Source organism: Notechis scutatus, chromosome 1, assembly GCF_049901735.1.
Source record: "Notechis scutatus isolate UNSWTSFEM ecotype Mainland chromosome 1, rNotScu1.2, whole genome shotgun sequence".
NCBI classification, from domain to species: domain Eukaryota; kingdom Metazoa; phylum Chordata; class Lepidosauria; order Squamata; family Elapidae; genus Notechis; species Notechis scutatus.
The window spans coordinates 223,485,117-223,502,913 of NC_142009.1; the positions used below are offsets into that span (position 1 = coordinate 223,485,117).

General features: G+C 36.2%; 1 protein-coding gene across 16 annotated transcripts in view; it reads right to left on the reverse strand.

The window, feature by feature from the left end:
• Positions 1-1,550: 1,550 nt before the first annotated feature.
• The window catches only part of TNS1 (tensin 1), a 374,426-nt gene continuing 358,179 nt past the window's right edge, over positions 1,551-17,797 (reverse strand). For all 16 annotated transcript variants that reach the window (XM_087950347.1, XM_087950343.1, XM_026665513.2 and 13 more), the window contains 6 exons: positions 16,830-16,907; positions 13,168-13,239; positions 12,373-12,541; positions 11,876-11,944; positions 10,390-10,422; positions 1,551-9,583 (listed from right to left, as the gene is read on the reverse strand). In XM_087950347.1, coding sequence (XP_087806473.1) covers positions 9,439-9,583; positions 10,390-10,422; positions 11,876-11,944; positions 12,373-12,541; positions 13,168-13,239; positions 16,830-16,907 — 566 coding nt within the window. In that variant the 3' untranslated portion in view covers positions 1,551-9,438. The remainder of the gene's footprint in view (positions 9,584-10,389; positions 10,423-11,875; positions 11,945-12,372; positions 12,542-13,167; positions 13,240-16,829; positions 16,908-17,797) is intronic.

A 17,797-nucleotide genomic window follows, 5' to 3' on the forward strand; every position in this document is an offset into this window, starting at 1 on the left:
TGATGATTCCCAAACACTCTGCATTCATTCAGAATTGAGACATGTTTTCATAATTGCAGATGGAATTACCAAATCCAAGCCATTTTAATTATTGTTGGAGAAAGTCTGATTTTTAAAGGAAATCAGACATCTTAGTAACCTGTGTGCCATTGGATGACACAATAAAGTGACTATGAAGTTATAAGCCAGAAATATTTAGTTAAATCTTGCCAAAGTGAACAACTTACAAGTTGTTGACTGACTAGAGTTTGAATGTTTGCCCTAGTTAAAATTCTAATTCTGATATTTTTTTACCTTTTTTTTTCTAAAGCATGTCTTATTTAAATGCTATTCTGCTAGCTAGTCTAATACGTTAAGCTAGACCCACCTTTAAAAACCACTGTTTAATACAAAAACATTAGTCACTAGTGTGTGCTGCATGAAAAATTAACCCACATTATAGTTTAATGCAAAGTAGGAAGGCAGACATAGTTTCTATTTTAGTAGCTTATTATAATATATCACTTGATATTGTTTTATATACTTGCGATCTTCCCTTATAGTGGCACTCAGAAGATGGAATTAAAAATAACTTATCAAAACATCTTTTTTTTTCTTGTTTGTCTACCATCATCTTTTCACTTCAATACAGTTTCATCAAATTATCTATTGGCATATTTGCTTCACATATGCACAAAATTGGCTCATGCCCTTTTAATCATCTTATCACAGATGGTGAGATCCACACTCACCCATCTGGCCCTCCAGAAGGGCATTAAAACCTGGTTCTGGGATCCAGTGGTCTAGACTGGAGATGGTTGGTAGTGATAGAGAAGGTGCCACCCACCTCCTTTCTGCTTGACCGCTTGGTATTTTTACTCTGTATTTAACTTTTGGAATTTTAAATTATTTTGATAATTGTTTTATATGTATATATATTTATTGCATTGTAAGCCACCCAGAGTTGATTTGGATAACAAGATGGGTTATAAATTTACAGATGCTTCTTATATTGCAATACAGTATCTTGATCTGAGTTGTTGTATACTGTGTTACCACTGTAGCTTCCTATGACTTTGTGTAGCCCTTGTTTTAGAATTCAGGTGTAATAGATTTCTGTACGTTTCTTTAGCTTCTATATGGAATGCTGAAAGATGCATACTCATGCATTTAGAGCCTTGGAAAATTATACATGTTCTTAGTAAAAGAAATAAGCACTCCCTTCAAAAGTTTAATGAGCATGGTGTAAGATAAGTCCATCATCTTTTTTGGACCACTTGTCAAAGAGTCCACACCAAAAACATTTGTAAAAAGTATGATGGAGATGTCAAACTGGGCAACTTTGGTGCTTACTGTTATATTTGTTTATCTATAAAAGGTTTTCTGAAATTTGCATTGATCTTACCAAATTAGTTTTCCTTCGAATCCTTTTCCTCTGTGTAGAAGGTTCACCTCAAATTTGACTTTGGATAAACATATACTCATCTTAGTGTTTGGGTGTGTGAAGTTCTGTAGTGAACCAAATTTGCAGTGTAAGGTTGCAAGAGTGAATACAACCACCATCACAAGTACCCTGTGCAAAAACTAGAGAGTCTTTATTCCTTCACTCCCTTAAAGTTTGAGATATAATTCCAACAATCCAGATACCAAGCTGGGCAATTCAAGCAACAGCATATTTGATATAATTGATTTGATTTAAAATCTTATTGTTGATAAAGCCATACTAGGAACCGCAATGAGTCAAGAAATTACTGGACAAAGGGAAAGGAAAGTTTAGGTGGTAAAATATAGAGATAATTCTGTCTATATAAACACATAAAAAGGGGATTGCATTTGGGTTTATTATTCCCTTCCTTCTTGCTACTCTCTCTGTTATGTGTAAGTGAACATTTCTGTCTGGGTTTAAAAAAATGGAGAGATGCAAGAAAGAAAAGAAACATGGTTTTGTATAGTCATAAATACTGGCAAGAAATCTGTAACAACAACAACAGTCCAGGCAAGTAAAAAAACAAAGTCAATAAGTCACAATTTTAATAAAGATCTCCCCAGTTTATATTGGCAAATAATGACAGTCTTATTAGATATAAACCCAAAATTCATTGGATGCATTTCTCTCCCCCCCCACCCCCATGGAGATAAATTAGATGCTTGATTTGTGTTGTTTGGATTCATTCTGAAAGTTTCTATCAGAGCAGTCATGAAGCAAGTTGATATACAAAGGGATTATTCATGTAAATCACAGTTTCCCAACCTTGGCAATTTTAAGATATGTGGACTTCTTCTGGGAGTTAAAGTCCACATGTCTTGAAGTTACCAAAGTTGGAAAACCCTGAGGTAAATAATGAGGATTCCATTAGTTTGGGAAGGCTCTGCTGCAGCAAAAGCATCCAGCCAATCCTAAACACATTATTTGTTTAGCCTCTAATTTCTGGGGTGATGGAGGTATTTGGTAGTTAAAAGCAAAATGTCATTTTTCAGTTTCTAGGCTCTCAACATTTTAGAGAATAGAAGATAGGGAATAGTGAGATGAATAAATGGCATATATGGACAATTATAGGAGTCTTCATAGCAATATTACTATCTCATTATTATTGACCTCTGGATTATTGAAGTCTGGATTTTGAATCAAGAGGATGAGAAGATCAAAAACTGTGGAACAACTTTGATGAGAAGGCAAAGAACCACAGTTTTTAAAAATAGTATGGAACTATGCAAACAATTGCAGCAGAAGAAATGTTGATATTTATTGCCTTGCATTATACACAAATATGTTTCCATCTATATCTAAGGCAGAGAATTTAACAATGCACAGGCAATCAACCTATTCAGGTTCTGTCCCTACTGCTAACTTTAATTGACTTTTCTGAGCTCAGTTAGGACAAACTCCCTCCCTTCCAAAAGTAATTTTCTTCTATGTATTTATTGCTCTAATGCTATTGAAATCATGTACAGCATTTCATTTCAAATACAAATAAAACTAAGCAAAATGTGATACCTTCTGAAAAAATAAATGTAGAAAAGAGAATCACTAGATGGAATATTTCCTGATAGGAACTGATTTGACAAGTTGCTTTCTGCTTCTTGTAGACAGTTCAAAGCAATCTTCCACAATAAAACATCTAAAACACATATACATATACATATACATATACATATACATATACATATACATATATATATATATATTCCTCAATAATGGTTGTTGGTTCCTAATTCTGATTAAGGGGTTATGTTCTGGTATGTCCATTGAGAGTACCCTACAGCCAAAAAAGTGGAATCTGAGTAGTTCTAATGCCAAGGTGGACAATGTTATCTTTGGATTGCATCATTGATTTTGAAGTGCTATTATTCAGCAGTACATCCATTGGAATAAAAACTACTATTTCTGGAAATATGATGCTAGGAACAACCCATGTCCCACCTATTTCGTGCTATTAGAAGTCAAATTGGAGGAACTTCGAGCCATTTGTTTTAACTTCCTGTTCAAACCAGGAAACCCAGAAAAAGAAGTTCTTATCAAAAGGATGTCCAACCAGTATTTTAAGACATCCAGCAAAAGTCCTGCAGCCTTCTAAATAACTATGCATGATTAATATATAGAAGACACTACCCAAGAATGGCAAGAATGTTGATAATATAATTGTGTGTTTATTTGTTTAAATCACTTCATTTAATGCATAGAAGAAAAGTCCAGCACTGGTCCTTAATCATGTTAGCGAAGAGATAGTCTTGCTTTTAATAGTGAAAAATGGCAGAGGGCAACAGATCAAAAGCTAGTATTTCAGATTTTCAGTACGCCTTACATAGATATTCCATGAAGTCAGTGTAACATTTGCCCTGAAATTTAGCAGGATACATCTTATCACCAGCTCGCTCTTTTGCCAAATATTTCTTAAATACACAGCACAAAAATAACTTGAAAAGAGCCTGTTTCAAATCAACCTTTTATGAACTATTCAAACTAATTATTGTCTGAAGATGTAACTCAGCCCTGTTTCCTCTTCCCATTTGTTTTTTCAGTGCATTCACTTTAACTGCAGATGGAAACAGATATATAAGTTGCCTGTTGGGCTATTGGTCCAATGTGGCTGTTGTTGTTTTTTAATCATTTGGGCCAATGTCTGCCTCATAACTAAGGACAATCAGTGAACCATGATATGAAAAAAACAGCCTGGTATGCCAACCTCTGTATTATAAAGAACTGATGTCTATATTGAGCTGCGTGTCAAATAACCTCTATAAAAGAAGAAGATAAATATATATTTGCCAATGCCTGCCAGCTCCGTTAGGATAAAAAGGCACATTCTTGACTCTAACATTACACTAATCCAAGCCAATTTGCTGCTAATGAGAAAGGACAAGATGGTGGCTTCTTTGATGTATATTGACAAATCAGGAAGTTGTTTTCCTTCCATGTTGACACTGAGGATACATCTAAGGACAACAAGAGGACTTAGTGGCAAGAGGGGAAACTGAGAAGAGGCAGGCTCCTTAGCATTCTTCTGTGTGCTAATGTTCTGTCCCAGTTTAGCGAAGATGCTTTTATTTGTTATAAATAAGCCTAGGTCTGCTTAAATGTTATTTATTTGACAGATATTATTTATTAATGCTGCTGAGAAGGAAATTTAGAAAATAGCTACTTTTAGACATGAGATTTAAACTGTGAGAGTTTCATACAATAGCTCAGAGGGAAGAAATGTTGAAATTTAAGGTCGGTGAGTTTATAATGGCTTTCCTCCTGCTCTCTCTCACAAAAGCAATATAATTTGGCTGTTTTACTGCTCAAGAACTTTCTTTAAATATCAAGCTACATATACAATTAGCTAAATTACCCAATTATTCTAAGACAGAATTTCAGAAATTGCTAGAGAAAATTCACTAGCAAACACAGTTTTAAAAACAAAAAGTTTTAAAAATGGGGAAAAGGGCAGAGCCACACAGAATAAATGTACAACGAAGAAAAGTGCATTTCAAATAGGTTTCTTTGGCAAGATTATGTAATACTCTGTGCGCAGAGGGTGCTTTGAGTGCATTATGTATAAAATCCAACATCTTCTAAATCATTACATAACATACATGTGCTAAAATTACATTAGACCTGAGACCCAGGTATTGGATGTGAAGTGGAGGGTTTTTTTTTCCAGAGAAAAGCCTGCTTGCTGGTATCCCTAAAATCTCAGAAACAAACCAACATCTCTCTCAGGGTTTGAAGCTCAAAAAAGTCAAAGTAAATGAGCATGGACCAGAGGTTGTCTGCCCTGCATCACAAAAGTTTCTTTGTGCCACTGATGAAGTTGGATTTGTGATTAAGTCCAAAAAAAGAAGAAGAAGAAGATTGATATAGCTAGTCATTTACTCACATCTGGAGCAAATCACTAGATGAACCAGTGAATAAGGCACATGAATTAGACCAGCCTTTCTCAATTGGCTGCTCTCTAGATAGCGTGGTATGGGCACTCTTAGAACTCCTACCCACATGCTAATTGGAAATTCTGGGACTTGTAGTCCCATTGAGAGGATATCAGGTTAATGGAAGGTGGCTTAACCAAACAACCTTCTGTTAAGAGATTCTAGAAAAGGAAGAAGATAAAACAGGATGGTATTGCCAAAGTTGTGGCAATAGAAAGAAAACTACTTTCCCTTTAGAGTTCTTATATATCCAAGACAATCCTTTCTGGCATAGCTGGATCAACAGTCCATCGTGATGGATCAGGGTTGAGTTTTTAGTCTTTGGTCTACATCCTCACACATAACTGGAGTAGCCCAACATGTCACTTGAGGAAAGTTTATTAAAAGTCATCATTTTCTGACCCAACCAACATACGCAAAAAGATTGTAGGGTTTAGAGGTGAGTCAAATTTCCCATTAGTTCTAGAAACTGTCCTTTTGGGTATTTTGCCTCAAATACATTTAGGCTGAGAGAAGGACAGGGAAGGTGATCTACATAAATACAAGTTTATTCCTAAAACGCAGCACTGTCTTGATACAAGCTGGGCAAGCAACAAGCTATATAATGTGATTAGGCTTTGCCTCAGCGAGTAGGCTAAAAAGAGAGGGATCTTAAACGTTCCATCTTTAGTAGCTCGTGAGTTAGTACAGGGACAGTGCGCAAGGCAATGGCTGGAAGCAGATATCTTGTTCACATGCATGTGCCTACCAATGTATTTACTGATATGTGACTACTGGATACTTATATCAAGTTAACTTTCATCTGAGTGTCAAAAAAGGCATGAACCATTAACTTTCAATATACTTTTCCTGTGACAAGGTAGCAAGCACTGAGTACGGGGACAATTTTGAAAGCAGTGGGGGGGGGGGGAATGAAATCTGAAAAATAGAGACTTTCAAAAAATATATATATTTATAATATTTATATATCTATATAGACGCAGTCTTTTTCTAATTGGTTAATGGCGGGGTGAGACAGTTGCAGGTGAGGCGGAGGGGGAGGGGGAAATCATCTTGCTTGAATTTTTCGGAAGGAGAGAGACATTTAAAACAAACATAAAAGAATAAATCTCGCACTCTCAAGCATCCCATCTGGCTATGGATGGGGCTTGGAGCCTGGGTGAGGATGCCAAAAAACTGATGTTCCCACTCCATCCAAGTACCTGTCTCAACAATTCTTAGTTGCAAAACTCATGCTTTATACAACAATATCCAGGAATGAATCTCTCTTCGCACACTTTCACACATACGCGCACCGTTATTCCTCACCTCATTCAGCAATAAAGTATAAATGCATTCGTGCTCATTTGCTCAGGCAGAGGATGAACAATGGGGTCAGGGAGGGGGGGAGAATGAGAAACATTGTATAATGACATTGCCCTGGGGCATACAATTAGAAGCTGCTGCTTTTACAGCATTCAGGAGATGGAATTGACCTCGTGTTTTGACACTTGGGTCACGTTAACAAAAGGAAAGCTTTATACTGTCACCACTCCCCAGACCTGGTATTTTTCAGATATATTAGGACTAAGGCTCCCAGAATTTTAGTGGGGGGGCGGGGGGAATCCCAGTGCATCTGGAAGTGACAAGTTAATCACCCAGAGAATATTCTATAGGGTAGGAGAAATGAAGGGAGCTGCAAAAATCAAAGATGAAAAATATAAGCAACAGGGCCAAAAACAAAAAAAAAATAAATATTTTGTGTAAATTTCATTTTTTTTTTAAAAAAATTATTGATTAGCTTACATTATTTTGTCAGTATATTTCATACATACTTACATACATACATACATATATATATATTATATAAGAAGGCAATGAAAATGCCGGGGAAATTTAGGAGACTGCACGTCTCACAAGTTGTCGCACTGATTTTTAATGAATACTGCATGCGTTTGTATGAAGGGCCTCATCAACATGGCCTCCATCCTAAAAATCTTTCTGCTCCTCACTATTTCATGACCTATTTGTTGTGTCAGAACAAAATTGATGGAGAGACCAACTTCCATTCATGGTTTCTAGTGGAGGCCACTGAATTGTGTTGGAGGACATCGGTGGTGTTAGAGACCTGCTAAGACTTAGTCCACCTTGCTATATAGCATTTTGGACAACAATGGCACCTGCCATTTCAGTAGCAGTGAACAATATTTTATAGGTTTGACTTATTAACAAGGCATGGGGTAGAATTTTTTATATTATTACTATGCATGTGGTTTTTGAACCAGCTTGTACAGGATCAGTTGATATATAGCAAAACAACAGTGGCTTTCTTGAATCTAGACTAATATTGAAAAATTCACAATAAACCCATAGGCAGAATGGATGATAGAAAAGAACATCTTTTTATCCATTCAGCACATCTTTAAGCCTAAAAATTGCCAATTGTAGAAGTTTGGGAAGATAGTGAGAAATTCTCATTACACTACCGTAATTATATATAATAGATCAATCCACATTATTCACTGTCTCCTTGATAGATACCAAACATGAATAGTTTACACATTGTAAATGTGTGGCCTCCATTAGAAATTCCAAAAATTATTCTAGTAGAAGGATTCAACCATGATGTTAAATATAAGAAGGTACAATTTTTCTGCAACTGCTACATTTTCTCATTTACTCTGGAAAGGATATGAAGTTGCTTTGCATGAAATGATATGCAACATAGAGGAAGAATCTCCCTTTTTATACTAAATGTCGATCTAGCATAACTTTATTAGCAGGTCAGTGCAAAAAATCTACTGTTTGATTTCTCCAGAAGCAAAAAAAATAAAGCTTAATAATGCAAAAATAATGAATTAATTTTGCTACATACTGAACCTCCATATGGACGCTGTCTTTTTGAAACAGCTAGGGCCATGCTTAAATCAACAAAATAAGTCTTTATAATGGTTATTCTTAATGGCTTCAAAACAGAATCCCCCCCCCTCCAATTATTGGATTATTCATCTTGCCTTTGCTCTATTTTCCATGCAACTTCCAAAACAACGTGTATGTCTCCCAAAGGATAAGCTTGGGCAGAACTGTCTTTATCCGAAACTCAAAAGGAAGGACATTCCCCAGCTCCTGGCGTTTTAACATTTCCGGGAAAGAGTCTTAGGACAATTTATTCTGAGTCCCATTGCACAGACTCTGACAGATACTAGCGTATTTTGCTTTGGCGAGCATGCTCCACTGAAAAAGTATTACTGAAAAAGAGATTCTCAGCTCTAAAACTCTTTTGTACAGATTGGTAGGTGCACATGCATGTGGGAATGAGTGTGACTACTGATTAAAATAAATACTTTCTGCTTGCACTGTAAATCCTGTACTGCTAACAGTTGTTGTTGTTGTTTTCCCCAGGTTATGGAGGCCTGTGACCTCAGGGGAATGAGATACATGTTCTAAATCGCCATCAGAGGCAAGAAGCCTCACAGTAAAGCCTCACGTTAAATACTGAAATATGTGCATATCACAGACAGACCACATGCATGTGCACACACACTCATACAGACATACTTCATACTTTCAGCAGTAGTTGAACTGGGAGCATTTGCTTTAAAAAATAATTTTAGCATCTCTCTGGATATTATTTCCTGAAGCTCATATAGTCATGGGTATTTGAGTCGGTTTCGTTTTTGCCTTATTTTCTAAACAAGCAACTACTAGATAGACCTATCCCACAAAGATTATTAAGAGTCATACTTTGGCCTGTAGGGCTGAATTCTCTGATTTTTGTGCTGATCCAAAAGCCAAAATTGTTTCCAACTCTTGATCTTGGCAGGGAAAGACAATGGTGTCAGTTCCTTGGTTTCTGCTACATACATGTGTTTGGCTGGTTTCAGCCTTCCAACAATTCAAATCGCTTTATATATATATATATATATATATATATAAACCTTCCCCTTCCCACCCCATCAGTTCACATCATTCCTTCACGATGCACTTCCTCACGCTACTTCTCGGAACAACTCCAAGTCCTTCGTCAAAATTCAAGGGCAAGAAGCCCCCTGCAAAGGGGGAAGCCACAGTTCATCTCTTGTGAGAGGAGCCAAGCATAACTCTGGAAACAAAATTGACAATGGCAGCCGCTGGCTGATCTGGGTCCAACTCAGCAAAGAGGTGGCAAATGTTGTCTGTCGTACTGCCTTGCTTCCTAGCCACGAAGCCAAAGAGTCTGTAGGATGACAAAGAAATTAAGGAGCGATAAAATCGTGCTGGTCCAAGAGAAGACAAGAATTGCCCAGTGCTACTTGTGACCACTACCATGCTTTACACATGTATCAGGTAAAACTCTTGATATTCCTTCTACCATGCCATTTGAAACACACAAGGACTCAAGAGAAACTGCCCTTAATTAATATGTGCTTCATATCACTATTCATCTAATAAAAATTTCCACTGTAGATGAAGCAACATATTATGTGTATTATGTGTTTTTCTTAAGTGAACAATAAATGAAATCCAAGCAATCCTGAGAATTCACAGAAAATAGAACATTCAGCCAGAAGAGTTTTCCTTAGAATATTCATACAGAATTAATTATCTCTGAGCTATCTACCCAAAGCTATAAAGTTCCTTCACATTATGATAGATAGCTGATTTCACTCTGTGGTTATGTAGCAATAGCGATAGCATTTATATACCGCTTTACAATGCTTTACAGCCCTCTCTAAGCAATTTACAGAGTCAGCATATTGCCCCCAACAATTTGGGTCCTCATTTTACCACCTTGGAAGGTTGGAAGGTTGAGTCAACCTTGAGCCTGGTGAGATTTGAACCGCCAAATTGCAGGCAGGCAGCAGGCAGCAGTACTGCACTCTAATCACTGTGCCACCGTGAACATGTTATGAACATGTTATCAGGAACCATTGGAGATGGTTTAACAGGATGGATTATGAGCCACAGAAGAAAGTATGTCCTAATGTGTGTGAATGTGTAAAATATGTCCTAAGGTTGACATTAATCAAAGTAACAACTTACTTGGCAGCACCACCAGATTCTGATTTAGTCCACCTGTGGAGAAATAAACAAAAAGCTCTATTTAACTTTTACATGGAGGAAAAATTGACACTTTTTTAAAATGGTGAGTTAAATACAGGGTGTATCTAAGAGAGTAGGAAGCTCTGAATGGAATTCCACTGATTCGTTGACAAAAGATCCTTTCTTTTGTAAATAAATGACTACAACAACTAGGAAAGGGGATGAAATCCTCTTATAATTCCCTACTGTTTGAAAATCTTGTCCCTTGTCTCTTAACTCTTCTGAGAAATTATCTGTTGCTTAAAAAGTATCATGATCTGACTTTTAGAAATATTCTAAAATTCAACCCTGAAATTTCACTACAATGCTTAGTGACAATTAAAAAATAAATGAACAATGGTGTATTTTTTCAGTCCTTCTCTATCATAAGCCTGCAACTTCATTGACCTATAATGAGCAAAAGTCAGCATTTTAGATGCATTTGATCTCAAACTGAGTTATCATTACTTTGCAAAGAAACAGATGAACAATTCTCTGTTCTTCATTGGCAATTCAGTTCTCTGCAGAGCAGAAACAAGTTGTGGGAGACATCTGTAAATCTCCACTGCTGTTGATAATTTCCTGCATATTTGCTTCAACATGGAACAATCTCATTTCTTGGAAATCAAAGCGATCTGGCAGTAGCAACATAGGGGAACAGATGTTTAATTACAGAGGTTTCTGCTCAAATACAGAAACAAAGAGTCCGCAAGAATGATTAGTTCCTTTCAAGAGCACAAATGAAAATAGGATTCCAAGAATCCTGTCCTGGGCAATTTCCCATTTTTCTCCATTATATGTTCCTATCTTTCCATTCCAGCCAATGGCTTTTATCATTCTGATACAGAAACACGTCTTGTCATTTCCATCTCTCAATGCGTTCAGGTAGAAACTGTAGCTCATAGTGATCACTCTTGATATTTACAGAAGGTCTGGAATTAGGACAAATTAGATAATTTTAAACACATTTTAACCCAATAAAGGAAAATATTTGTAGCTCAGAATTGAAATGAGGGGTCCTTGGTCCTCTCTGAATTTGTTTTCTTGCTGACATTTCATTACCCAAACTAGTAATATCAGTACCAAGGACCTCACATATTAACCCCTTGAATAAAGGTGTTTCTTCAATGGAGTAGAGGCACTTTTCCCAATTCAGAAGTGGCAGAATCTTTTTAGAGGTGTCTTTTTGGTTGTAAAATATCCTAAAGAGATTTTAATTGGTTCCATCTCCACTAGATTTTTAATATACCAAAACACCTTGTTTTTCATTCACGATGGATTTTACTTCTTCTTTCAATGTTGCTGTTTCAAATGCTAAACTCTGATTAAAACTCTTTAAAGATATATAAGACACAGAGAATAAAAATAAGAGGACCATGCCCATACTGCTTCTGGAAGGTTTATTGCTTGAAGTTTACGTAAGAATTTAGCAAACAGCTTCACTTACTTTCTGTTCTGTGGGTCCACATCACAGAAGGTGACAGTAACGATAGGGTAATGTCGTCTGAAGAACAGTCTGAAACAGAAATGGGGATAAGCATTAATTCTACAGCCATTTGAAATTGAAGGAAGGTGAATCCATGCACAAAAAGAACTAAACCACCCCAAGGAAGCTCATCTACATGAGCAAGAGGGAAAGTTCTGATAAGATGGCAGATAGTCACAGTACTGTAGGACCTGGATGGGCTTTATATGTTTAATATCCAACTGATGAAACACTTCTTGGTAGAGATTTACTTTGTTCAAAATACCCTGACCTTTTTTGATACCTTGCACATATTAATTATTTCACTCAATGTGGCCAGAGAACTCTGCAACATGATGCTAAGAAATATTGTAGTGAAATGAAAAATGCACTGAGGAACTTGTGACAAAGAAGATGCTAGTATTGGATGCACCCAGGTTTCTCCAAACCCTGACCCTTCCCCCATCCTGTTCCCTTACTTTCTCTGGTTGTCTGTCAGGGTGATGCCTTGTGTGGAGACTTTGAAGTGGACAATAGTGGCAGAGGGAGGGATGTCAGCAGCCAATGTCTCAGTGATTGCTTTGGCGATGGCCTGAGGGCCTGTTAATGATTCCATTTCCACCGAGTTTATAAACAGCACGTTGCAGGCTGTGGGAGAAAAGAGGGAAATTGAGGCCAACATTTTTGGTAGGGTAAAATGAAGAATAATTACCAAACATTGAAGTATACAATACACTGCTGTTTGTACTACAAGGAAAGTAACATGTATCAACATTCCTCTTTGGCTATGCTAACCAAAAATTCTATGATGAATACCAATAACTCATCTGATGAACGCTAAACGAGGGAAGAGTGATGTATATATGTCATGATTTTCTTTTTCACAGGAAACAATAATACGAATTTAGTACCTGACCACATTTCACATTATTTCCATTTTTTTTTTCAGTGTCAGAATCAAAAACAGTTTGGGATGGGAAAGTTTAACACAAGACTCCCACTAGTCAGAATAAATCTAAATGAGAAATTCTTTCATTCACTGACTGGATTCTTACTGTCCCTTCAGGAGCTTTCTTCAATTCTACCCTCAAACCCAGCTCCATGAGGTAACTGAGCTCAGATTAAACGGTTGGCTTAGTGATTCAGTGCACTTTCTTGGCTTTATACGAGTTTGAACCTGCAAATTCTGGGCAATAATCTAACATCCTAATCATTTAGGGTGCCTTTGATTTTCATTTCAATTCGTTCAAAATGAGTAATCTTAAATTGCTCACCTGCTCCCTGTTTGAGCAAATCAGTTGCTGAGCTGCTGGATGATGTTGTTTCTTTTGTTTCGTCCATAGGATCTTCAAATAAAAACACAGAGGGGGTTATTGTCTATAAATACGCATCTATGTTATTTTTCTGGATTATATCTAACAATGTATATTTATGGAGAACATTCATTTTCATTTCAGATTTATGGAACTGAATAAAAGGGTGACAACTAAATAAACTTAAAAGGGGAATGTCTTGATTTACAATGCTGGGATCCAAAGACAGTATATTTAAATATAATCGGTATTAATTTTTTAATTTTATTAATTTTAATTACAGTAGTAAAAATTAATACAAACTAAACTTAGAGAAAGAAAAGATAATGCAAAGAAAGAATAAAAAGCACAGGAAAAAAGAAAAAGAAAGAATAATATAATAAAGAAAAAGAAAACAATACATAAAGAAGTCACTTCCAACTTTCCTCACAACAAGTATAAACAAATTTAATAATCTTTTACTCCCTATAAAATTAAACAATAGCTCTTTATCCCATATCAGACTCCTTATCTACAAACAAACCCATAAAACATCATCTTTCCAGTTCTGGTGTCAACACAAAGTTTATAAACAGTTGCCAGAGTATTGCAAAAATATGTCTTATTTTGAGCTTTTAAAGCCAACTTTATGCTCTCTTTCTTTTACTTTTAACAGTCTTAAATTTTAATTCAAACATTCCATCAAATATTGTTGCTGAATTTGATTTCTCTTCAATTCTTTATCCCATTACAAAGATTCAGGCTCTTTTTAGATGGAATGTACATGAAATAAGAACACATTTTCCAGGCCACTCTTTTAATTTATCATCTGTATTTCCCTTTGAATGTTTAAAAGTTCAGCCAGGTTTTTTTTTTTTTTTGTACACAAAAGCATCCTTTTCCAAATCATTCTCTTGGCCTGTCATTTGTGGTTCCACACTCTGTACTTTCTCTGCGTTTTTAGTAAAGATTTGTTCTGCATCTGTCATTCCTTCATTAACAACTTTTTATGGTGGAATGTAATACAGATTCCCAGGAAGGAGGAACTGCATTCCAGAGGAGCAAGAAACGGTGAAGTTTAGATAGTTTTGTTGGGAGGAAGAGTTAATGCAGCTTCTACCTAGGAGTTCTCAGAATATAACGTTAATAATGCAAGTCATTTGCCTTAGCTTGGCAAGATTTCTGCCTATAGATAGGGCTCAATAAAAGAAACTGTTCAGAAGAACCTCAGCAAAGTCTTTCTCGGTTTTTGAAGCTTGACATTTTAAACATAATCTATTCAGAGAAGCAGACATCATTACTGACAGTGTTGATATTGTAGTTATAATTTGGGGCTCCATTCTTCAAAGTGCTCCTTTAACATAACTGATGTTACTATAAAGTTTTGTATTTCCATTTTTTAAGTCCCAGTATTAAATGACATCAAGAGGAAGCTTGCATTTTTTTTCTCCTCCTTAAAATCTTTAGCACCCTCTGGTGTTCAATTTCTAAAATCATCACTTACAATTTATTTATTTATTTATTTTTATTATGTTTTATTTATTATTTTACAGATCTTAACCATCCATTTCTCTCAGAGAGGGGCTTTTACTATGACTTGCAATAGACAGGATAGCCAAAATAAATCTGTTTATTTTGACTGAGTCCACATTTTAGATTCAGAGAGGACTACTGGTTTGAAAGAGGGGTTGAAAAGGCCATCTACATTAACAGCCCTCTGTCCACAGCGGGGGAGGGGTACACACCACCTATGTCCTGCTTACAATACAATCCTTTCAGCAGTTCCAAAAAGGCTCCATGCCCATTTGCATTATTCAGATGACCCTGAGGGCACAGATAAACCTTCAAGTGACCTCAACACTCTCAAAAGAAAGCTAAGCAGAAGATGACTGCAAGGAATAGAAATCCTTCCTTACTCCGCCATTTGGTCAGAGCTGAAGAAGCTCCTTGGATGAGAAGCAAAACTTCAAGGAAAAAACAAATTCAGCTGTTTGCGGGGGTGAGGGGAGCACTTTTGGGACAGTTCCTTAGTCTTTATTGCTTTGCTTAATTCTTCTTCTTTCTCCTGATCTCTGACCTCCTCTGGAAGTACCAAAAGATAATGTTTTAATGGCTCTTAAGGGCTATATGGAAACAATGTACATGAATGCCACAAAAAAACCACTCAACTGTTTTGGACTAAAATATATATCTGGCTTTCAATTAACTATGTGCCAGTAGAATTTGTTTATGGGACATGGCAATTGCTGATGCTTTAATAAATATGGAGAGATTCTTATCTTCTGCTCCCTCATTATAAGTCAGCAATCCCCAATGTAGTTCTTGCTGGAAGTGCATGAACTTGGGGAAAGACTAACATATGGAACTTTTGTGTACTCCCTTAACCATCTGATTAAAGGCTCATGTCTGTTTGAAGAAAAATGATTTTGGGATTTCTAACTGGGACATCTTGACCCAAGTAGGAATTTCAAAGAAGCTTTCTATGTCACTGTATGAATATCTAGAGAAGAGATCCCCCTGCCTTTACCACAGATGGATTATATTCTTGAGCTGTAGTGCAGAGATGAGAATTCTGTTCGCTGACACATGCTCTGTGAAACAAACTCCCAAGAGAAATGCCAAATACTTGCATTCAAAATTGAAAAGTTATTTGTCCCAACTTTCTTTCAATATGATCAACTCCCACAATGTTTATTTTTGTTATTTCCATTTTTTCTAAAATATTCTATTGTTCGTATGTTTATTGTATAAATAAATTGTATTGTATTTTGTATACAATAAACATAATTAAAACAATAGAATATTTTAATTCTGTTTTAATTACAATGGGTATAAAATATTTTATATTAGAAAAATAAATAATACCTGTGTCCAGGGGCAAATTTACCAATATTTCAATATCATCGCAGTATCTGCTAAATCCTCGTGACAACTTTCCAAACTGTGTTATTATAAGCCATCCCAAGGAATCCTCCTTAGAGAATGAGGAGCCTTAGAATCCTCATGAACTGAACATCCAATTGTTCAGTTTAGGCTGGTATAGAAATACTTCCATGCATGGAAAAGTTTCAATGTGCATGAGTAATCTCTATTCAAGAGTAATGTACAGCTTGTGAGCAGTCCTTTTTGTCTGGTTTAGCTTTTGAAGATTTACAACTGGGCTGGTTGGGTGAGATACAAATTATCCTAAGTACCCATAATGACAGAGAAATGATGGTGCAAGGAGAGAAGTAATGAATTATGGGTTTTGCAGTGATAACATATTATATTATCCTCCCCCATCCTACCCTTCCCCTGTCATTTTTGAAGATGCCCTCCTATTTATAATCAGCAGATTATAGCAGTGGACTAGTGCTGAAGCAGTATTTGGCATCAGCTTTCCTCTCTATGTATGCAGCATGGTTGCTAACTCTGGAATAAAAAACTTTCTGTACCTGAATCCCTAAGGATACACAACTGACTCATAACATGATACACTCTACCTAATCTCTGTTCCCCTCCATTTGCAGAATATTCTTGCTGTTGCCTCTATTTTTCTGAAATTAAAACTAACTTCAAACATTCTTGGTGTTGTCCCTGTACTCGCCAGGATGAAATACTCTATAAAATGACATTATGCCATGTAATAATGCAGGGAACTCTACCTCTGTCAGGAATGACCAGCTTACAAGGCAATGCCAGAGGCATGATTGAGTGCTGATACACCAGAGCAGAGAGGCAACCTAGAAAGGGAAAAAGAGATCTGGTCAAAGTTAAAGGCAACCGAGGATGTTATCCAGTCATGGCACCTCTTTTGGGAACATCAACCACCCAGAGGTTAAATTAATCCCAACTCTGATTGCCTTTTGTATGGCTTTAAAGATCTGGTTATGCCACCAGGCATATATAACAGAGTTTGGGGATGGTTGCAATTTATGTATTTATTTATTCATGGCCCAGAGTCTCAACAGTAAGATAGGTAACCATATAAACTGAGGTATTTGTTTATTTAAATTTATTAGGGCTGCCCACTCCAAAAATAATAGCTACATATTTATGAAGCATATTTCTCCAACTGTATTCTGCATTCCTTGCGTATGCTCACACAATACAAATAAATGGGATGTTCACTAAACAAAGCTTAAATGTGCAGAGACTCATATTAAAACAGGTTGGTTACATTTCATCTTAATTGCATTTAAGACCACAAAATTCTTTGGGCAATCCGTTGTTCAAAGCAGAATCAAGAAATATCTACGTACAAAGTCAATTCGCAAACTAAGCTTTGGATAGTGCAATGGGTGGCATATAAACTTAATGAATGTATGACATAAAGTTTATAAACTTGTTTATTTTATTTCTACACTGCCCAGCATACCACTGTCAAAGAGATTGGAGTTTTTAAATTTTGATTAAATAAATAAATAAACAAGCAAGCAAGCTATGCTTGGTATCACATAGCATAATTCATGCTGGCAAAGAATAGAATATTCACTTTCACTCTGACAAAGAATAATTCATCACCATTAATTTAGAAGAGTGAAAGGACTGAGAATATTTGCAAACAAAGGAAACAAGACCTATTCTGGCGAGAAGATGAAATTAAATGACCTTAATACAACACATGCAATAC